General features: G+C 35.2%; 1 protein-coding gene across 14 annotated transcripts in view; it reads left to right on the top strand.

Moving 5' to 3' along the window:
- The window catches only part of ANKRD28 (ankyrin repeat domain 28), a 177,888-nt gene that overhangs the window by 80,269 nt on the left and 73,062 nt on the right, over window positions 1–24,557 (top strand). For all 14 annotated transcript variants that reach the window (XM_053929636.2, XM_053929633.2, XM_053929631.2 and 11 more), the window contains one exon: window positions 15,197–15,275. In XM_053929636.2, the coding sequence (XP_053785611.1) occupies window positions 15,201–15,275 (75 nt within the window). In that variant the 5' untranslated portion in view covers window positions 15,197–15,200. The remainder of the gene's footprint in view (window positions 1–15,196; window positions 15,276–24,557) is intronic.

The following is a 24,557-nucleotide window of genomic DNA, read 5'->3' as shown; positions in this document are numbered from 1 at the left end:
CTATGTTTGTTATTTGAAACAATGTTCATGGACATGTATATAAAAATTAACATTGGGTACAAAATGGAATTTTTTCTAGGAATCAAGTATCTTGTATACTCAGAAATAATCCTGGTGATTTTGTTGTACTTATGAATAAAAATGATAGTCACAAGTATATAGCAAAAATCTCATAAATTATGTCCTAAATTTCAGACTGAGCTGAAGTTATTAAACAACCTGATAGGTCTCATTTGCTCCTAATTTCTCATCTGCTTTATGTCACTATAGAGTCATTTGTATTTTCTATAGTTGTAAAAAATATAATTATACAATATGTCCTTATTTTGTCTAGCTTTTTTCAAGCCATACTTATTTTGAGACTCATGTTGTGGCATGTATTTATAGTTCATTCCTTTCTGTTGCACAGAGTGCACATAACCTCAGTAGTATTCCATTGTATCAATGTACACAATTTGTTTTTCCACTAGCCGACCAACTGATAGATATTTGAGTTGTTTCCTCTTTTCATCTATTACCAATAAAGCTACTGTGAGCATTTTTATACAAGTTTTTGTATGAACATATGTTTTTCTTTTTCTTGAGTAATTATCTAGTGGTGAAATGGTCTGACCATATGGTAGGTGTACGTTTAACTTTTTAAGACACTGCGACTGTTTCCAAAGTGGTTGTACCATTCATTATACATTCCCAGAAACAGAATATAAGAATTCCAGCTTTTCCACACCGTCACCAATATTTGGTATGATCAGTCTTTTCTAATCTTAAATACTCTTAAGAGATGTGTATCTCACAGTGTGGTTTTCATTTGCATTTCTGTGATAGCTAATGATGTTGAGCATCTTTTCATGTCCTCCTTAGCAATCTGTTTATCTTCTCTGGTGAAATGTCTTAAGTGTTTTTGCTAGTTTCTTTGTTCTTATCTTGAGTTTTGAGAGTTGTTTACATATTCTGGATGCAAGTCCTCAGTCTGTGGCTGTATTTTCCTCCTCTTAAGACATGTTTTGAAAAGCAGAAGTTTTAAATTTTGATGATGCCCAATTTATCACGTTGCCTTGTGGGTCTCGGTTTGGTGTTGTATCTAAACAAAATCTATCTCAATGTCACATAGATTTTTCTTGTATCTTCTAGAAGTTTTGTAGTTTTAAATATCTCATTTAGAGCTATAATCTTTTTTGAGTTAATATTTGTATATGGTACAAGGTGCATGTCAGAGTTCACTTTATACATATGATATATCCAGTTACTAAAATACTTACTTAAAAGGCTGTACTACTTCTCTTCATTGAATTGCCTTTGCATCTTTATCAACAGTCAGTTGTCCATTTTTGTAAGGATCTATTACGGACTTTGTTATGTTCCATTGATGTATTTGTCTAGCTTAATGCCAGTACCAGACTGTTATACGATACTGTAGAAAGTTTTGAAATCACTGTTTTTCTTTTTCAAAATTGTTTTGGCTATTCTCAGTCCTTTGTGTTTACATGTGAATTTGAGAATCAGCTTGTCAATTTCTAGGGAAAAATGAAATTGGAATTGTGTTGACTTATATATCATGTTGGTAAAAATTAATATCTAAACAATACTGAGTCTTCAGATCCATGAACAAGTTAATATCTCTCCATGTTTTTGGTGATTTTTAATTTCTCAGCGGATCTTGTAATTTCACTGTGCATGGCCTTGTATATCTTTGTAAGATTTATCCATATTTTTAAAACGTTTGTTCCTACTGTAAATGTTGTTATTTAATTTTAAAATAGGCTGATTATTCTCTACTACTGAGTTTTTCCATCGTATTCTACCCAGTGCTCTAGGAATGATGAGCTTTTCCAGCCTAGTTTGTGGGAACAGAACCCTCTTCCCTCTGATCCATGCATTCTCATTGGGGGTGATATCACCTTCAATTTAGCAAAAAATTCCTTTTTTAAAGGTGTATGTATGAAAAATCTTACACGTTACAGTGATTTGTGGCCCACCAAAAGGCCAAAGTTAATACACGTTAGGTACGCAGTGGTGTTAAAATTTCATTGAGGTAATTGGGGGGGGGATTCTTTTTAGAAAGGTCCTGGGTCAGGGTAATAAGGGGATAAAGGTCGAGAAACAGCTACTTTAATTATTTTGAACAGTTCTTTTCCCCAGTCTCAGGTAGTAGTCTTCTTAGATACGTATGTGCTGCTCAGTACTCAGCTGAGTGCACAAAGGGATATTCTGCAGTTCTTTGGGATTCTTTCCTTGTACCACCGTCTACCCTCTGTTATTCTCTCCTGAAAATTCAGTCTCCTGTGTTCTCCCCAGACTGTCCGCTCTGTTGGAACTCAGGAAATATGCCTATTAAAAATATATGTACCTCTGTAAAAGCAATTGAGAAGCATTTTATTGATTGAAACAGCTGAATGACATTCCACTGAATATTTTTAGACTTACACTTCACACATTTTATGAAATGACAATTTTCTATTATAGTTCAACAGTATTTTTGAAATAGGAATTCTGTATATTTTCTAAACAGTTGCATTGGTTCGATAATTAAAATTGCCCAATTACATATGGCATTACCTTTACTTCTTATTTTGTAGGACCTGGTATTGGTGTGTAATTTTGGTGTTTTTTTAAATTATGAAAAGCAAGTAAGTCTTAGCCTAGGAGTATCCATCAGAAAATGAGTGAATCAAAAAACTATGGTACATTTACACAATGGAATTCTACCCAGCAGAGAGAAAGAAGGAGCTCATACCCTTTGTGACAACATGGATGGAACTGGAGAGCATTATGCTAAGTAAAATAAGGCAGGTGGTAAGGGACAAATACCATATGATCTCATCTTTAACTGGAACATAATCAACAAAAGAAAAAAGCAAACAAAATATAACCAGAGACATTGAAGTAAAGAACAATCTAACAATAGCTGGAGGGAAGGGCAGAGGGGACAGTGGGGAGAAGTGTTTTCAGGAACTACTATAAAGGACACCTGGACAAAACCAAGGGGGAGGGTGGAAGCAAGGGAGGGAAGTGGGTTTGGATGGGGTGGGCGGGAGAGGTGGAAAGAAAATGCAGACAATTGAACAATAAAATAATTTTTTAAAAAAGAAGTTAAATCATCTCTTTTATAATTAAGGAAAGACTAAGGCCCTTAGAACTTATTTTATTTGGTCACTTCCATTTAGCAGAGATAGCACGAGAGCCCAGTTTTCTAAATGTCCAGTTTAGTTTTCTGTCCATGTTATTTCCCCTGTTTTGTCACCCCTCAATTCTGCCTAATGGCTTAGTATTGTAAGAAATTTCCTACTTTTTCTCGTTAGGTATAAGTATTCAAGCCCTTAGTAAATATATACTTGCTAGCTTAATTTGGCATGATTTGGTGTGTTGGTTCATACTCTTGACAGATACTTTGCCAGTTACTTTGCTGAGTACTGGAGAGACCAGTTACACATACTTTTTTACCCCTGCTCTTCCATGCTCTTTTCCTGACTCAGCATATCAGTTGTACCCACATTGTCTCTAACTCCCTTCTCCTCATCTTCGTTTTCTGTTTATTCTTCAGGTTTCAGCTTATGGTAGGCAGGATTCTCACCCTCATATGTCCTATATAATCTGTACTATAATATGATCAGATGCATGCTTGTGATTAGTTTATGACATCTGGCACAGTTGACTTGAGGAAAGTGAGATTAGCTGCATGGACCTGACCTAATTACATGAACTCTTTAAATCTCCATCTAGAGTCAGAAACAAAGAGAGTTAAGGGATTCAATGTGAGGCAGATTCTCTGTTGCTGACTTTGAAGATGGGGGATCGGTCACACTGCAAGGACTGGTGGCAGTCTGTAGGAGCAGAGGGCAACTGACGGCTGACAGTCAGGAAGGAAAACTGGATCCTCAGTCTCACAAGGACCAGTAACAGAATTTGCCTGAATGAGCCTAGAAGTCCTCCTGATGAGTACATAGCCCATTGACACCTTGACTTCAGCTCTATGAGAGACCCTAAGCAGGGAACCCAGCCAACACCTTGCCTGGACTTCTGCCCTATAAAACTGTAAATTAATAAATGATTATTGTTTTAAACTGCTAAACTTATGGTAAGTTGTTATCCAGCAATAGAAAACTAATATAAGACTTAAATAATTCTTTTTGGGGAATACCTTTCCTAGCCCCCCATTTAGCATTATGTCAGTCTCATAGATTCTCATAGTACTCTGAACTTGTCCTTTTAACACTCATATTAATTGACTTGTGTCATTTTTAGTAATTTTAACTCTGGAGATAAAATTGAATTATTTTATCTAATAATGTGTTTAAATTATTCTCTGTATTTATACCCACTATATGGTAAGTAGCAGCCATTTAAAAGATATTAGAAGAATGAGCAAAAATAAGACATAGTCCTTGACTTAAGCAACTTTATAATCTACAAGTGTTTGGCTATGTTGTGCATGGGTATTTTTGTTTTTGTTTGTATGTGGGTATGTTTTTGTTTTTGTTTTGGTGGGTGGGAACTGTCAGTTGCCGAAGTGCAGTTAAGCTGAACTGGCTTCTTCCCAGTCATTTGCCTTGCTTCCTCATCAGTACTTATTTTAGACAATTGAAATCAGTTTGACACAGGGAGGGTGAATTCTTCTAAAAACATAAAAAATCAAATGTGCTTGAAATGCTTGTGGACAAAGGCAGAGTTCTCTTACAAAATAACTTTCTTATTTGCAGCATTCTGTTGATGGTCTATCAGAGCATTGGCTTTAAAGGGACATAATCTACCCTATTCTCTCCCAAGGGACCTGAATCCCATCTTGCCCTCAATGCTCAGGGACAGAAGTTGGTGTAACAAAAGGCATTTAATAATGTTTTTAGCACTAGAGTTTCCCTGACAAACTAGAAAGTGGCTTTACTGTTGTAAGTCTAAATCATTGACAGTGAATAAAAGTAAATTGTTTAAGGTTGCGGAACACATAGCAAGAAGACAACACAGGAAATAGTGAAAACCTGGCAAGTGAAGAGGGAGTCCTGGGAGCTGACAGTCATTGTTAAGAACCGCCTAGAAAGCTAAGAGAATAGATCTTGAAGACATGGGGTTCACTTTTCAGATGATGCTGCTTAAACAGTGTTAAACATAAGTAAGTCTACCATATTTTGCTGTGTATAATGCACACTTTTTGCCCAAATTTTTGAGGGAAAAATAGGATGTGCATTATACATGGGTAGTACCTGAAATACCTTGTATCTATCTGTTCTTGTGTTTTGTAATTATTTGTTACATAAAATTTCTTGTACCGTAATATGTTCAAAAATAAATGCTAAAATTACTTTATAATACAAAAAGCAAGTATCAAAATGTAAATAAATAATTGAGTTTAAAAAATTAAAACAAAAGATGTTTTTCCTGAAAGTTTGAGCCAAAAACATGGGTGCACATTATACACAGCAAAATATGGTAAATAGCTGATACGTTGGTAATTAATTGTGTGTGCCTATAATAGCCAGAGTCAGATTTGGAACACTTCTTGTCCTTTCTCACCCCAAATTATGTATTCCTAAAGAAAATATTTTCTAGCCCTGGCCAGGTAACTCAGAGCATTATCCTGATACTGCAGTGTTGTGGGTTCAGTCCCCACTCAGGGCATATATGAGAAGCAACCAATGAATGCATAACTACGTGGAATGACAAATCAATCTCTTCTCTCTCTCTCAAATCAATAAATAAAATAATAAAAATATTTTCTATTTTATTTGAATTACATAATATTAGATTATCATGAAGGTGAATGATGTAATTAACACATTAATTGCTAAGTAAATATACATTTTTCATAAAATTACAGGGGCTAAACCTTGAGATATATTTTTTCATATCTTAATGTGATTTCTTGTTGCATAAGACATGTAAATTACATAAGTATTATAAACTAATGTACCTTTTTCTTGTTGGTAGTTTTTGTAGAGAAACAATGATTTAAATATTACTTACCAAAACATGTTATCTTGTAGAATTTCAAAAACCAATCAACTAATCATTTTAGAATACATTTATTTTTGTATATGAGAAAAAATGTCAGTTACAAAAATGTTATCTGTCAACTTTTATCATTAGTTTGGAAAATAAATAGGTATTGTGAGGGTTTTGAGTTTTGTTTACATAAAAACTAAATTACATTAATCTTTTTTGTTTGGGTTATTTTTTTTAAACATTGCTTTGCTTGGATTTCTGGTAATAAACTTTCTACTTTTATTCTTAATTTTTTTGTAGACCCAAATTGGTAGTTGGGGGAAGGGTGTGGATGTGATGGTGAATAGCTTCTTTTTCAATTTCCAAGTGACATTTTCATTGTCACTTTGAATATTAGTTTAGGAGAACAAAACTTGCCAAACCAAGAAAGGAAGCTACTGTTCTTAAGCTGAAGTATCATGTCAGAGCCTGTCTTCTGCCACTTTTTGATATGCTTTTTGAAACTTTTAGTCCAGATGTATTTTAATTGCTATTGTGGAAGAATAAGCTCTTTATGTCTCACTGTTTTTCTCCTTTTAATCTTTTTTAAATTATGAAATGTAACATGCTTAAAATATGTAAAATAAATGTAGAATATAACAAATTAGTCCAGTGTATCTACTACCCAGAACAAGAAACAGAACATTGCTACCACCGCAGAAGTGCCACTTGTGCTCACTTTGTGATCACAATTATTTCCTCCCACCCCCAACATAACCAATAATCTGCTTTCGTAAGTTTTTTTTTAGTTTTCTTTTATAGACATCAGAAGACAGTCTTACCGGGGCTCCCCTGTAGATAAACTGTCAGCTTTTCTCTTGCGGCTTTTAGGATTCTCTACTTGTCTTTAAGCTTTGCCATTTTAATTATGATGTGTCTTGGTGTAGGCCCCTTTGAATCCATCTCATTTGGTGTCTTCTGCACTTCCTGGATTTGTGTTTTTTCCTTTACCAGACGAGGAAAGTTTTGGACATTATTTCTTCAAGTGAGTTCTTGATCCCATGCTCACTCTCTTCTCCTTAGAGTATTCCCGTGATGCAGATGTAGTTATGCTCTGTGTTGTCCCAAAGGTTTCTTAAGTTCTCATTTCTTTTCATTCTTTTTTCTTTTTCTGCGCTGCTTGTGTGTTCTTTTTTACCTTGTCTTCCCAATTATTGATTTGATCCTCCACTTCATCCAACCTATGTTTATTCCTTCCAATATATTATTTATTTCAGATAATTGCATTATTTATTTTTTAAATATATTTTACTGATTATGCTATTATATTCGACCCATTTTTTATCTCCCCTTTATTCCCCTCCACCCTGTACCCCCTCTCCCACCATCATTCCCCCACCTTAGTTCATGTCCATGGGTCATACATATATGTTCTTTGACTTCTCCATTTCCTATACTGTGCTTAACCCCCTCCTATCTATTTTGTACCTACCATTTGTACTTCTTATTCCTTGTATCTTTTCCCCCATTCTCCCCCCCTCCCTTCCCACTGATAACCCTCCATGTTATCTCCATTTCTGTGATTCTGTGCCTATTCTAGTTATTTGCTTAGTTTGTTTTTGTTTTTTCCTTTTTCTTTTTTTTAGGTTCAGTTGTTGATAGTTGAGAGTTTGTTGTAATTTTACTGTTCATATTTTTGATCTTCTTTTCCTTAGATAAGTCCCTTTAACATTTCATATAATAAGGGCTCAGTGATGATGAACTCCTTTAACTTGACCTTATCTGGGAAGCACTTTAATTGCCCTTCCATTCTAAATGAAAGTTTTGCTGGATAGAGCAATCGTGGATGTAGGTCCTTGCCTTTCATGACTTTGAATACTTCTTTCCAGCCCCTTCTTCCCTGCAAGATTTCTTTTGAGAAATCAGCTGACAGTTTTTTGAGAACTCCTTTGTAGGTAACTGTCTGCTTTTCTCTTGCTGCTTTTAAGATTCTCTGCTTATTTTTAATCTTGGGTAATGTAATTATGATGTGTGTTGGTGTGTGCTTCCTTGGGTCCAACTTCTTTGGGACTCTCTGAGCTTCCTAGACTCCCTGAAAGTATATTTCCTTCACCAGATTAGGGAAGTTTTCCTTCATTATTTTTTCAAATAAAATTTCAATTTCTTGGTATTCCTCCTCTTCTGGCACCTCTATGATTCGGAAGTTGGAACGTTTAAAGTTTCCTGGAGGTTGCTAAGCGTCTCCTCATTTTTTTGAATTCTTGTTTCTTCATTCTGTTCTGGGTAAATGTTCATTTTTTCCTTCAGTCCCAAATCGTTGGCTTGAGTCCCAGTTTCCTTCCTTTCACTGTTGGTTCCCTGTACATTTTCCTTTATTTCACTTTTCATAGCCGTTACTTCTTCCTCGAGTTTGTGACCATACTCAGCCATTTCTGTGAGCATCTTGATTACCAGTGTTTGAACTCTGCATCTGATACATTGCCTATCTCCTTGTCTTTTAGTTCTTTTTCTGGAATTTTGATCTATTCTTTCATTTGGGCCATATTTCTTTATCTTGGCACTCGTGTTAGGTAGTGAGGGGCGGGGCCTTATGTATTCACCAGGGTGGGGCAACTGACTTTGCTATGTTATGGTACTATATGTGGGGGAGGGGTCAGAGAGAGAACAAGGCTGCTTGCTGGGCTCTCAACCAGCTTTTAGTCACTTCCCTGGCTTCCCACAAGAAGATTGTGCCCTTTTGGGTGCTGCCCTGGTACTGATTCCTGGGTGGGTAGGTTTATGTAAGTTCTAGGATCCTGTGGGCCCCTCCAACGGATTCTTTTCTGAGACGGAGTTTCTCTTGCCACTGCAACCCCCACAGGTTTTTACAGCCAGAGGTTTTTGAGGCTTAAGTTTCCAGCGCTGGAACCCCGGGTTGCACAGTCTGTCTCACTCCCCAGTTGTTCCTCCCATCTTATCCGCACACAAATGTGGGATCATCTGGTCCACCAGCTACCGCCTTGTCAGCATCCTGTCCACCCTGGCTACCTGTCTGCGCCCCTCCTACCAGTCTTGGTGAATGTTTCTTCTTTAACTCTTTGGTTGTTGCACTTCTGTACAGTTCAATTTTATGACAGTTCTGGTTGTTTTTTGTATTTAAATTGGTTATTGTCCTGTTTTTGGTTGTGTGAGAAGGCAAAGTATATCTACGTATGCCTCCACATTGGCCAGAAGTTGTAATCTGATACTTGTTTGGTTTTTTAGTTCTTGTCTAAATGAAGGTTTAAAGTTAGAAATGTGTAATTGCTGGTGCTACATATGCAGATTGTCTTTATTAATTGAGAAATATACTTAAATTCAGTTAAATATCATGGCTGTATATGTGTGTATATTTGTGACCATCTAGATTTCTTATTCTCAAGTTGTCATTGTATATAATGTTATCTTGTGCTGAACATTAACATTTAAAGTTAAGTGGGGTCAGTTGAGTAGCTTTGTATAAGGTGTGTGTTTATAAATGAAGTCAGTCCTTCTGTCACTCCAAGGCACTGATTTAGTCCCAAAATAAGCTTCATCAAGTAGTGTGATTATAAAGTCATTTGTTGGATGTGTCTAGACATAAATGAAACTGTTGATTAGTTTAAATGTACAAGTCTTTTGGTTGTATGCATAGCCTAGTAGACAATGTGATATTTTTGTTTAAGTGATTTATCTTTTGGTGGGTTCTTCTGTTTCTACTATTTTATGTGATTCTTTTCTAAGAAATGAAAGCTTCTCACTTTTGTTGCCAGACTTTGTGCTATAAATATCACCTAAATAGAGGGCTGTAAACAACAACAACATTAAAATTGTTATGCTGTGCCCTGACTGGTATAGTTCAGTTGGTTGAGTGTTGTCCCTCAATGTGAAGGGTTGCCTGTTCATTTTTAGGTGAGGGTACCTGCCTGCCTTGCGGGTTCAGTCCCCAGTCAGGGCGCCTATGAGAGGCAATCTTCAATGTTTCTCTCTTTCTTCCTCCCTTCCCCTCTCTCTAAATATAAATAAATAAAATCTTTAAGAAAAAAAAAGATTGTTGTATTCTGGAAAAGTTTTCTACAGTGGAACCATAGTTCTACAGTTATAGAAGGTAATGAATCCTTTCTTACTGCTATGATGTTTAAAAAATTATTTTTTCTAAAATGTACATCCAGATATTTCTATATAAATACATGTACATGAAGAATGATTGCTTTCTCATTGTTGCTATTAATTTGTTTAAACTGTGAGGAAGTGAAGAGGTCCAAAGTGAAATTGCAAGAGCAAACTGACTCTAGTCTATGTGTCCTTCAGTGGTTCAGCTTCTCTGAGCCCTGCTTTTCTCATTTGTAGAATGAGATGATTGAACTAAATTATCTCTAAGGTTTTTGTTCCTAATATATTACTTTAACAACTCTATTCTATTTGCTTTAGCATATGTTCTTTCATAGCAGTTTGGGGAGGAAAGGAGTCCTCCCCAATTCCTTAGATTTCAAAATCTTGTTAAATGATTTATCTTTCATTACATTTTTCATTTCAGTGGATAGTAACAAAATTGATTTTAATTTCTTTTCTAGGTAGGTGTCTCACTTGTTCTGATACTTCCCTCATACCACATTATCCAGTTAACTCAAGTATTTGGAAAGAGAGAATATCAGAGGCTATGCAAAAGTCACAAAGTGGCAGAAACTTTGACTACTTGTTTAGTGTTTGTTCATTTTCCCCTTCCTTCTAATGGACTGAGCACTGATTTTGTTTGGCTATCTTGTCCCCCAAATCACTCACTGGAACTTGACCCCATTCCCACCTGGAGGGGTAATAATCAAGTGGTCTATTTAGGTATAGAAAGTGAAACAAGACCGACAGTGGGAAGTGAAAGGAAGTTATGTGGGCGCCTTCAGGGCCAGGTTTCCTAACTGCTTAAAAGGAGACAGGAAGGAAACTTGCAGATTCCAGTTCCACATGTAAGGAACTTGGAAGTCACCACTTCAACCTAACCCAAATAAAAAAGCTGAATAGACTAAAAAATCGCAGGTCTATAGACCTTCTTGAGGGTCTATAATAGGGTAGAGCACAGGGCAAAGTACTACCCCAAGATCAAAGAGACATAGGCAGATAGGGAGAGAACCACCCCTTAACCAGAACAGACTTGTGAGCAGAGTCTTCGTCAGGAGCCAGTTCTGGGGTAGGGAACCCTAAACTGTAATTGATGACTTGCTAGAGGTTCTTTCCAGGGAACCCAGTTATAGGGAGGCCCCCACAATACGGTAAGATTTATCTTCTTCCAGGAGCTTGACCAGACTCTCACAGTAAATATTAGAGAGAACTCACCTCAAGCTTTCAACAGGAGTGAGGGGGAAAGGAACCATTCTGAAATAGGGCAGAGCACTCTGTCTTAACACGGCCTGCCCTCAGGGGGAACTGGTTAACCAGAACCTAACTTCCTGGGGTAGTATCAGAACCTGACTGTCTTGGGGGAAGGGAAATGCCTGACTCTGGCCCACTCTAGCCATCTTGCCCCACTGTGGAGGGGTTGGAGGGCATGGGGAAAGTATGCAGAAACACTGGAGAGGTTCACGGACCAAAAGCATAGGCTTATAGAAAGACAGACATAATCATTGAATGTGGTCTCTCTCACTCAGAACATCTTACTGTACTCACCTTTTCACTTAAAGTATCTTTGGCATATCTGAATTGCCAGCATCACTGTTCTTACACTTTGGGGCATTATTAAGTAGAAAAGAGCTACATGAACACAAGCACCAAGGCAGTTGATCTGATAATGGAGATAGCTCCCTAGTGGCTAATGGGCTAGGAGCGGAACTACACTGCATAAAGGGATGAGTCACTTCCCAGGCGGGATGATGAAAAATTTCATCATGCTACTTAGAATGGTGTGCAGTTTAAAACTTGTGAGTTGTTTATTTCTGGACTTTTCTATTTAATATTTTTGGACCAACCTTGACCATGGGTAACTGAAACTGTGGAAAGCAAAATTGTGGATAAAGGGGGACTGTTGTACAGGTTTGAAAACCTGGACCTGCTATTGGTATCTGAAGGGGGGGGTCGTAGTCTTATAGGACTGAAGCCTTAATCTGTGGGGTCTGATGCTGTCTCCTAGAGGATAGTGTCAGAATTGAGTCATGGGACACTCCATTCATCTTGGAGTGTTGCTAGGCTGTATGGAGGTGAAACCCCCACACACTGGAATTGGACGCAGAACGCTTACATGGTATTTCATTATATGGTTTTTACAAGACCTCTTATCTAACAATGTTCATAACTGGTAGTTGATAGCTTATCAAAGTCAGAGAGGGAATCATAACAAATGATCTTTAAGCGTTTTAATATAACAAGTGTATTAACCAGCCATTTTTTAAAAATTGGACCAAGGCTTTTGCATTGACAGTGTGAACCTCACTGACAGGGTTTTAGTGTTGTCCTCCTTGCATAGACCATACCCTTGATGCGATATCCGTAAATCCTGTGTTGGGTTTAAGTGACATAAGAATTTAGACACTTAAGAATCAAACTTGGGCCAAAACCTCTCTATAGGTTTAGTGTATGTCTTAATGTTTCAGTTGTCTTGGCCACACCCAGTTTAACCACACTTTTATTTTTTGGTAGCTTGTTTGATTGAGTCTTTTTAAAGTATTCAATGTAGTAATCATGGAAACAATTTGCTTTTTTAATTCCTATTTCATTAGTTCAAATAATATTAATAAATTGTGTAGTTATGATTGCTGGTACAATTGGCACAAACAGTTGTGGTGACAGAAACATCTTATTCTTGATAAACATATACCCAGTGGTGGGAACAAAAGTGCATGGTCTTATTAGTGGTACTCTAATAGTCAAAAATGCACGATGTGCCAAAGTCTCCATTAGTTTTACTCTGGAAGCAGAGAATATTGATTGACCATGTGAGTCTGTTAAATGAAGATTGGTTAAGAGCTTCTTGTGTTTCATAATTTTAGATAACCATTTTCCTATTGGTGGGCATTTAAATTGTTTTCATCACTTTGCTTCCTATGATGATCAATAAATATACTCTAATCTTTTGTTTGCACACAGATAGGAATATCTTTGTCTAAGAAAAGTTCCATGAAATGGAATTAGTGTATAGTCATCTTTTAATTTTAATGAACTTTACTAAAAGGAACCTTAAATATTTTGTTGTTTAAGTTTGAATGTTTAACTGTATTAAATTTAAAGATGATAGGTTAAATTTTCAATGGACCAATTTGTTTCCCTTTTTTCTTAAATTGCTTTTTAGAGAGGGAAAACTATGTTCATGAGTCATAAAATATATTAATAGTATTTAAGCCCTTGAGTCATAGAATTCCAGGCATCCCTCACACATAAATGACTCATTTTGTATGCATGCTGTGTGTATGATTTATCCTGTGTAATAGATATGTTTCCCAATTTGAGTAGGTCTGACTATAGGTAAACACTCTGGGGAAGTTTGCTGTTTAATGATTAACACTGAAAACCTTAAACCAAGGATTCTTATATTAAAATGACTGAATTAGGACTCAACTGTCATTAAAGTCTGACATTTTAGTGGTTCTGTCTTAGCTTTTTAATGACTAATTGTTCAGTGATTCCTGTGCAGAGAAATCTGTTTGCTGGAGGATTGGAAATTCATTGTAGTTAGAGAGACAGACCTCTTAGCTTACTAAACAACATTAATAGCCACTTGACCAATCTCCCTTTACTGGAGCACCTGTTACTATTACAAGGCCAAAACCAGTGTCTCAAATATATTAAAATTATATGAAGAAGTGTATAAAGAGACAGTGATGATTTTTATATCTTTATAATGCCTTGATAAAGTACAGCTAAGCCTTTTTTGATTGCCTATGAATACTTTTAACTTGTTTTGACTAGCGTTTTTTACTGATTTATTCTTGATAGTCTGACTATCCTTTCTTAGAGCATTTGAGGTATTACCAAACTAGAAAATTATTGCAATGTGAAATAAATCTTTTCATTGTTTTAAATCTTGAAAGCTACAGTATTCTGATATGGTAGGAGACCCCAAAATACAATAACCTAGTCAAAGAAGTATAACTTCTAGGCTATTGAGAGAGGTTGTGGTCCAGTTTTGTGGGGTAACCGTGCTCTACAAGATCATTCAGATTTTGTTGCATGACACTCTTCTGAGGTAATGGCCCACCTCTGCATGGTCAAAGCTGGCTCAGTTTCACATCTGTCTTCTAGCTTGTGGGAAGTGGCAAAGTAGCCACTTTAGCCCATCTCTAAGGTGGGGTTTTGTTTTGTTTTGTTTTGTTTTTTTAGTTGAAGGTGACCTGAAAGTTGTACCTTTAACTTCCACTATCATACCATTAGTACACACTAAGTAACAAGTCTAAGAATACACTCCCTAGACTTCAGGGCAGCTAAAACTCTATTTCTATGGACAAAGGAGGAAAGGGACAAGTGAAAACAACTAACATCACAAAAGCCTTATCAAAAAAAATTGAGTATGAATTTCAAAGTAATTATTTCTAAATGAATAGCTGTCTCAGATGCAACCAAATCAGCAACACTCTTGTAACTTTAGAACTTACAAAATTTGAATTAAAATATGACTTGTAAATATGAATTAAAAATCCCGGAATGTGACTACCCTAAGATCTTGCTTCTCAAACTAGAGAATGTTTGAAGGGAGAAGTACATGAAGCCATACATTAGATGCAGCTTCTCTTTCTGGAGGAAGATTTGGAAAACTGTATTTTTGGTATTTAGAAAGGTAGGAATATATATATTTAGAGCTAAAAATGAAATTGGCAGGAACTTTAAGGAAAACCTTAAGAGTGTATTAAAGAATGATTTCAAATCCTCAGGGGAAATTTCTCTTTTTGCCACCACAGGCAGAAATTTTGATTTGTTAAGGTTTGTTTTATTCCACGTTAGGTCAACAACTCTTAAACTATGTAAAATTATGGAAATATATGTTGGCGGGGGTGCAGTATGAAGTAAAGAAAAGTTGCCTGTGTGTGTCAGAAGCTTAGGTATCTTCATTCAAAGAAATTTCTAAGAAGCTAATTTTTTGTCATCTTAGATTTTTTTTTCGTTTTTTCTTTGCTGCACTTTATAATATTCTTTTAAAGCCTTTTTTTTTTTTTTTTAAGGTTTTTCTTCTAGCAAGGAAATGTTCTGGGGCTTGCAGACTAGAGTTGTAGAAATAGTAAGCTGGTAGTTAAGTGGTTTTTCTTCATTTAAGTACGTTAAAGTTAACTATATATTAAAACTTCTGTGTCACTTTGCCTTCTTATCACAGGACAATGAAAAGAGAACTCCACTGCATGCCGCTTCCTATCTTGGAGATGCAGAGATCATTGAACTGCTTATTTTATCTGGTATGGTAAGCTCTATAAAATGACAGCACATCATGCGTATTTCTGTGGTAATATTTATCAAGCCTAATTGACTATTTCTTCGTATTTGTTTAATCTGAAACTTTTTGTTCATTCTATAAATATTAATCTCATATTATGTGCCCGGTGTTGTTTCAGAGGTTAGTGTACATTAAAGAACAAAAGCAAAGATCACTGACCTGTGGAACATATATTCTAATAAAGGAAAACAGGCTATACATACAAGTAAATGTTAGAGTATGTTAGAAGGTGATAAGTGCCCTAAGAAAATGAAAAAGTATATGAGAATAATGGGATGGATGAGCATTATATCGGGTAGGGTATTATATATATAAGTATTCATTGTGGGCCTCATTGACCCCAGGATGTCTTGGAGATGATTACAGTTCTCCAAGGGGAAGGTGATGGTCGCTTAGTCCAAGTACAGCATTGGAGGTGGTAATAAATGGTATGATTGTAGATACATTTTGATAGCGATAGCGATACCAGCCTGATCTCCATCTTTAAATAGCTTGCATCTAATTGTACTTGAGGACCTGTAAAATACATTTTAGGAAATTATATTTTATTTTAAATTTTCTCCTAAACTGTTCAAGAGTTACAGTATGAAGAACTGGTACAACTGTCTCTTACAGAATAGCTACTGTTGTGGTCAGACTGCCTGTAGTCATAAAACAGGCAAACAGAACTTAGAAATATTTGTGTTGTAGCCAATTCATTATAAATGATATTTACTGAGAAAGAATGTGTGTATTTGAATGGTGCCTGTCTTACCAGATCACAGACATGTGCATAATGAATGCAATTACAGCTATAGTAGTATCATTTCTTTGATATTTGGGAGGAGCACTGAGGGAAATTTTTAATGGCAATCTATTAAATAGTAGCCTAAACAGAATCTTCCATTATAAGTTCATAACATTTCTAAAATTTGGTTTAATAACAGATTTCATGATCATATGGAATTAAATATAGTTAAATGTGGACATAATTAATATTCTTATATTAATTTCTCCATAAATAACTTCATTGCTGATGTACTTCCTTGAACGTGTCTGTTCTTTTATGGTTAGTAGCCATAAAAGACCAGTAGCTCACTGGTTTTCAACTGAAATTTACTAGCCTTGGAACTGAGGGGTTTCAGAAGAAAAATCAGATTTCCTTATAACAGAGACCTCTTCAGCTATAACATGAATTAATGGGATACAGGTTAATATATTGTATTTTCTTTACAAACATTCTCCAAGAAACAGTTTTATGTTAAGAAATAGCTGGGCTATAAAAAATATAATTCCAGTTAGTTTAATATCTAGGACTTAGGATAAGAACTCTACTGATACATATTTTTATTTTTAACACAGAATTCTGTCCATTTACTTTCATTTTAACATAAGGACTTCATGACTCAATATAGAGAGATCTCCCCCCCCACACACACACTCCATTTAAAATTTTTATACCTAGGGAGAAACTTTCCAAATGCTCCAAGTGTGGCTTAATCCCTTCCTTTAAAAGTGACTGTTTGCATCAAGGGTGTTTAGTTACTTACAGAAGGTTGACTTCCTGGTGTTTATGCTAGTCAGATGAGCCTGATGAGTATGATAGTGTCAGATATCAGCATGAAATAAGCATTTTAGAGAAAGCTTAAAGTCTTTTGAATAATTTGAATAAAAATCATGAATAAGTTAACTATTACACATGTATAAAAATCTGTCAACCCTTCCTTGAAAAACACTTTTAATATTATATTCTACCAGTCTTATGAAATAATAGCTCATGTAGCTCTTTTTTAAAGGAAAAACAAAGTTCTAAATTAATTAATGTATAGTTATCAATAAAAAATTAAGGTTTTAGTTGTTTCCTGTCATTATCTCCCCACAAAAGTATAAACTCCCCAGAAGTCAGGGATTTAAACTGCTTTGTTCCCTAAATATTTACTGCCAATGCATAGAATCATGGTGAATACACAATAGGTTCTGGGTAAATACTTGTTGAATATATGTATGATATAGCAATATTAAGTTTAGGCTCTGTCTCCTTTTTTGAAGTTTGTTCACGTTTTGGTCTCAGTTTTCCAAGTCTTTAGTGGAAATAAGACTGGGAGAGGTGGAAGTAGGTTAGTAGCATGGGGCTAAAGGGGATGAGGTAAGGGGAAAGGAGGTAAAAGGGAAAGAAGGTAAATGATTTATTTCCTATGGATGCAAATCAGGCTCTTCCTTAGGAGTTGATAGTTCTTCTCTAGGTTCTAATTTAAGAAAAATAAAATAAATAAAAGCCTAATTGGATTTGGAGTAAAATGAGCTGAAATGAAATCCAAGGCTAGATTTCTAAAATAGAACCTCAGTGTTCTGCATTCAAATGAAAAAATAAACCAGGCTGTGTATAGCCCTGAGTGGTGCAATACACAGCCTGGCGTTTTTAGTATGAAGAGCTAATCTCTCATCCTTGACTTCCCCAGCAGATAACTGGGAATAATAGAAATTTTACAGACTTAGTCAAAGCAAATAAGGTGATATAGGTAAGATAACCTAGAAAAGTACCTGGTATATAATAGATAATTAAAATTTGGGCTATTATTTTTTTAATCAGCCATTCTCTTTTCATTAAACATTCTCCCTTTCCTATTTTGAAATCTAGTCACATTCTATGAGATGTTAAAGCGGAAGGATTGACTTAACTATAGGGAAAAATGGAAACGAGCTTATTTCCACAATCTAGAGAGACAAAAGATGAAAGTACTCTTTATAGTTGGAGCACATAAATTCTTACTCAGCAAATTCTTGAATCAAAAAACAGCCTTTAAAGCTATACATAAGCATCTGACTGAACAGGGCTCCTAAGTAGCTGAGTAAATAATGAGGGTTTGCATAATTTGTAATTAACAGAGTTACAACAAGTTAAAAGATAGGGAGTGATCAGGAATATGTTCCTAACTTAAAATTGATGTTATACAGGATGGCTGCCATGGCCTGCTATAAAAATACCTCTTTACCTAATTTAGGGAGACCAAAACCTGAATCAGAAGAAATTTTAGTTTGGTGGATTATGGCATTTGCTATAACTTTTGTGTATATGAATTGGCTCATGCTAATTTTTATTAAAACTAACAATTTCAAAATGTTTCTTCAATTACTCGTGATATATCATGAATATATAATAAGAGTTTAAAATAACCATTAACTCTTTGAAAGTTGATTTGAATGGTTTTTAAAAATATATAGTACATAATTTAGAAAGAATAAGTATAAGCCAACTCTTGAATTCTAAGTATTAGAAATACATTTCCAAAATAACAAGCTAGTAAAAAAAACTAATTATATTGAAATTTTAGTTAAGAATTTTCAACAGTGGCTAGATCATTCAAACAGGAAATCAATAAGGAAACATTGGGCTTAAACTGAAGATTAGAACACATGGACTTAACAGCCATTTACAGAACATTTCATCCAACCACAGAATTCTCATTCTTCTCACATACACTTGGAATATTCTCCAGGATAGATCATTGTTAGGTCACAAAACAAGTCTTCATAAATTTAAGATCATAGTAGAAATAAATGAAATAAAAAGATCAATGAAACTAAGAGCTTGGTTTTTAAAAATAAAATACACAGACCTTTAGCTAGACTTAACAAAAAAAAAAACTCAAGTAAATAAAATCATAAATGAAAGAGGAGACATGACAGCTAACACAACAGAAATATAAATGATCATAAGAGAGAACTATGAACAAATTGTATGTCAACAAATTGGACAACCTAAACAAAATGGATAAATTCCTAGAAAGATACAGTTGAATCATGTACAACATACAGTCAAGACTGAATCATGTAGAAATAGGAAATCTAAATAGACCATTTACTAGTAAGGAGATTGAATCCATACTACAAAAAAAACTTCCCAACAAAATAAAGTAAGTGTAGAACAGATGGCTTCAATGGTGAATTCCACCAACTTGTAGAAAAAACAACAAAAAACAAAATGTTAATACTAATTCTTCTCAAACTTCCAAAAAATAGAAGAGGAAGGAACACTTCCAAACTTCTTTATAAGGACGCCGTTGCCCTGTTAACAAAAACATTCAAAGACACTATAGAAAAAGAAAATTATAGGCCACTATTCCTGATGAACATAGTTGCAAAGATCCTCAACAAAATATTAGCAAACTGATTTCAACGGTACATTAATAAAAAGATCATACAGCATGTTCGAGTGGGATTTATTTCAGGGATGCAGGATAGGTTCAACATCTACAAGTCAATCAGTGCATCACATTCACAAAGTGAAAACTCATGATCATCTCAATAGATGCAGAAAATGTATTTGACAGAATTCAACATCTGTTCACAATAAAAGTGCTCACCAAAGGGAGAATACAAAAAAACATACATAAACATAATGAAGCCATATATGAGAGACCCACAGCTAACATCATACTTAAAGGTGAAAAGCTGAAAGCTTTGCTTCTAAAATCAATAAAAAGATGAGAATGCCCACTCTCATCACTTTTATTCACCATAGCCTGGAAGTTCTAGCCAGAAAAGTTAGTAAAAAAGAAATTAAAGTTATTTAAATTGGAAAAGAGGAAGCAAAGCTGCTTCTCTTTGCTCATCACATGATAATTATCTACAGAAAACTAAAAAGACTCCACCAAAAACGGAACTAATAAATTCAGTAAAGTTGTAGGATACAAAACCATACAAAAACCTGTTGCATTTCTATATACTAATAAGAAACTGTTGGAAAGAGAAATTAAGAAAACAATCCCACTTACAGTTGCATCAAAAAGAGTAAAATAGCTAGGAATAAATTTCACCAAGGATGTGAAAGAACTATACACTGAAAACTGTAAGACGTTGATGGAAAAAAATGAAGAGGATACTTTAAATAAATGGAAAGATATTTTGTGCTCATGAATTGGAAGAATTAGCATTGTTAGAGTCTACTACCCAAAATCCGCAGATTCACTTCAATTCCTATCAAAACTCTAATGGCATCTTTCATAGAAATAGAAAAAACAGTTCTAAAACTTCTATGGAACTGCAATAGCCAAAGCAGTCTTCAGAAAGAGCGACAAAGTTGGGGGCATTACGCCTTCTGATTTTAAATTGTATTACAAAGAAAGTGTATTTTGAAACTGTATTTCAAATCAGAACAGTATAGTATTGACATAAACACTGACATATAGGTCAGTGTAATAAAAAGAGAGCCCAAGATAAACTCACACCTACATAGTCAATTAGTTTATGGTAAAAAGAATATACAATACATTGGGGAAAGGACATTCTCTTCAATAAATGTCCAATTAGGAAAACCAGACTGTCACATGCTAAAGATGAAACTGGACTGCTGTTTCACACCATATACAAAACATAAGGGTAAGCTCCTTGATGTCAATGTTGGCAACGATATTTTGGATTTGATACCAAAGGCAACAAAAGTAGAAATAATAAGCAAGTCTGCATCAAACTAAAAAGCTTTTTTACAGCAAAGGAAAGCAATAAAATGAAAAGGCAACCAAAAGAATGGGAAAAAAATATTTATAAGTCATATATCTGATAAGGATTTGATATCCAAGATACATAAAGAACTCATACAACTCAATAACAAATTTTTTTTTAATCTGATTAAGAAATAGGTCGAGGAACTGAATAGACATTTCCCCCCCCAAAACCTATAAATATGGCCAACAGGTACATGAAAAGTTGTTCAGTATCGCTAATCATCAGGGTAGTGCAAAGCCACAATGAGACACCACTTCACAAAAAGGCTATCATAAAAAAGGCAAGAGATAACAAGTACTGGCATGGATGTGCAGAAAAGGGACCCTGGGGACTGATGTGCACTGTTGTTGGAAATGTAAATTGGCACAGCCGTCATGGAAAACAATATGGAAATTCTTCAAGGAATTAAAAATGGAATTGCCATATGATCCAGCGTTTCACTTCTGGGTATCCAAAGGAATGAAATCAGCATCTCAAAGAGGTATCTCAAAAATATAAACACTCCCATGTTTATTGCTGTGTTACAGTAGTAAAGACATGGAAACAACTGAAGTGTTTGTCAACAGATGGATAAAGAAGATGTGAGACACACACACACACACACACACCCAGTGGAATAATATTCACCCATTAAAAAAAGAAGGAAATCCTGCTGTTTGCAACAACGTGGATGAACCTTGAAGATGAACCTATTTGCACTAGGGAAATAAGCCAGACACAGAAAGAAAAATAGTGCATGGTCTCACCTGTATGTGGAATCTAAAGAAACTGAACTCATAGAAACAAGATAGATTGGTGGTTACTAGAGATGGGGAATATGGTATGGGATAAAAGGGTAAAGGTGGTTAAGAGGTACAGACTTCCAGTTATAAAATAAGTAAGTTCTGAGGATGTAATGTGCTACGTGGTGACTATAGTTAACAATACTGTATTGTACAGGGTGGGACAAAAGTAGGTTTACAGTTGTGGGCACGTGAAACACACAGAGTTTATTCTTGTATTATTTATTTATTTATTATTTATTGTATTATTTTCTGTATGTACACTGTAAACCTACTTTTGCTCCATCCTGTATGTTGGACAGTTAACTAAGTAATAGATTAAAGTTCTCATCACAAGAAAGTAAATTTTTAACTATGTGATATGACAGATATTAAACTTCAATCATTTTGCAATATGTGCATGTCATATTATGTTGTACACCTAAAACAGATACAAAGTTATATATCAATCATATCCCTAAAACTTCATGGGAGGATAAATATCACTCAGGAGAGTAGTCTTCAAACATATGTGGACTCTTAAGGTTCTGTATTGGTGCTTTGGGGGTTCTACTTAACTTTGCTTTGAATGCCATGGTTATTGAAGCCCAGGTTAGACACTGATTTCCATACTCCTGATTTGAAAACTACCTTGTAATTGTATTGTAAGTTTAGTTATAATTTAGAATTGAAATTAGATATTCATCCTGGCTGATTTCTTTGATAAAGAAGATAATTAAGTAAATGGAGATAAAAATAGGCAACAACTTAAACTAATTTTGTTAGTTTGTGATGAAAACAGGGTAGAAAAATTTAGGGGAGATTGCTGTTGCCCTTAATTTCCAATAACATGTCACATTAGGTTAACCTTAACTGGTGTAGACTTAAGAAAATAAGCAATGTGAAATAATCCCTACATAGTTCTGGCATTGTTGAAAAGTGATGACATGCTTCAATAAGAGTACGCAGTAAGGTAAATTACTATACTTTTCTATTATAAAAACTACTTTGGTATCCCTGGCAAGGTTATTTGTCTTTAAAATATTTCTTTAAAATCAAAAATAAAGAATATAAAAAGTTTGAAATCATTCTATGAAACCATGTTCTCCCATGTTCATGTTTCTGGTTTTGATTATTTTCTGAATTTTCATGTTGAGAAATTAGGAAATAATCTTCTTTAATTTGTTTCATTCTAGTATTTTCATTGTCAAGAATTACGAGTTTACGTTATCTTGTAATCATGATCCCTACTGTTTATTCATACATACACACCTCTGTCTTTATCCATAGTTTCTCTATTCCCAAGGTTTTTTTTTAAGATTTTATTTATTTATTTTTAGAGAGAGGGGAAGGGAGGGAGAAAGAGCAGGAGAGAAACATCAATGTGTGATTGCCCCTCATGTGCCCCCTACTGGAGACCTGGCCTGCAACCCAGTCATGTGCCCTGGCTGGGAATTGAACCAGGGACACTTTGGTTCACAGGCCAGTGCTCAGTCCACTGAGCCACACCAGCCAGGGCCAAGTTTTTTATTTTGGTATATCTTCTGGTTGAATAGACACTATCATCAAGTGATTTTTGTTTTCGTATTTTCCGTAAGAACTTGTGGATGTCATATTGCCTGGTATCTTATTTATTTGGGACTGTTGCCTTTTTTATTTAACTGAAGGGTAGATTGGCTAGTAATAAAAGTTGGATCGCCATCTGTCTTTATCAGTGTTTTCTGATTGTAGTTTTTCTTTTCCATTTAGTTTTAGGTTATTGCCTTATACTTGTCTTTCATTCATTCAACAGATATGTGAGGAGCATGTCTTTGTATCTAGGTACTCTGGGCAGAGCAGTGAATAGAATAGATGAAGTCCCAATCTTCAATGTGTATATGTTTTAATGGGGAAGACAGTAACAAGTTAATATATATAGTTTGCCTTATAGTGATAATTGCCATGACAAAATTAGAATAGTATGTTGGGTGGGGCCAGTTGGTATTTTATAATGTGGTATCAGGAAAGGATTCATGATAAAATGACATTTGAAAAGATAACTGAAGAAAATAGAAAGCGACCCTTGGATATTTGGAGGAAATTGAGAGAACAGCGAAAACAAATGCCATGAAATGGTAGCATGTGCGGAGGCAGGTGAAAGGAGCAGTAGGAGAAGAAGCAGAGAGGTGGGAGGGTTCCAGATCATGTGTGGCTTTGTAGACTGTGGTAAAGACTTGCTTTGGCCCTTAAGGTGATAGTAAAAACAATGGAGAGTTTGTATTGGAGTGACATGGTTTTTTAAAGATTCCCTCTGACTGTGGTTTCAGACTCTTGACTGTGTTTTAAGTTGTGGTTATTCTTTTTCTACTGTTTCTAGACTTTTACCTGTAATTGTTTTATTTTCCTTTTTTCTTTCCCGACCTCTGCTTTCTCATCTGTTTACTTTATCTTACCTCTTTCTTGGAACTCTTCTTTGAGGTTTCTCTTCAGAGCTTAATTTCTCTGAAGTTGTATATGGAAGAGTAGTTTACAGGTTCATTCTCTCCTTTCCTGGGATAACTTCTTTTAAATATGCCTATTAACTGTATTTTGTTCAGTTTACTCTGCTCCCTTATATTTTTGTTCTAGTCCTGTGATAGATACTTTCAAATTCTTACATATCTTTGAGGAATATGCTTCTATCCAGAACAGCTTTTTACTAAAGAATAGAGTAGCGAGGGGCAAAAAGTGAACATCAGGTTTGCTTTCTTCAAATAGCTGTCAAACCAAATGTGTTTTCTCTCAGCCCGAAGAGTGGATTCTCTCTCTTTAGTTCTTGATGTACTTAGGGTAAAAAGGTGACTTGACAGCTGCTTAGATTGCAGGTTCTTAGGTAGTGGTCTCCTGGTGATAGGCTTTTACCCTCCATCTTCAGCTGGGTCGGAAATAATCAAGATGACTGACTGGTCCCTCCTCTAGCATTGCCCCACGTTGTTTGTCTGTGTTGCAGAGTTCCATAGGGAACATCACCTATGGAAAAT

Source organism: Desmodus rotundus, chromosome 8 (assembly GCF_022682495.2).
Source record: "Desmodus rotundus isolate HL8 chromosome 8, HLdesRot8A.1, whole genome shotgun sequence".
In the NCBI taxonomy this organism is placed as follows: domain Eukaryota; kingdom Metazoa; phylum Chordata; class Mammalia; order Chiroptera; family Phyllostomidae; genus Desmodus; species Desmodus rotundus.
This window is presented reverse-complemented; position numbering and strand designations above follow the sequence as displayed.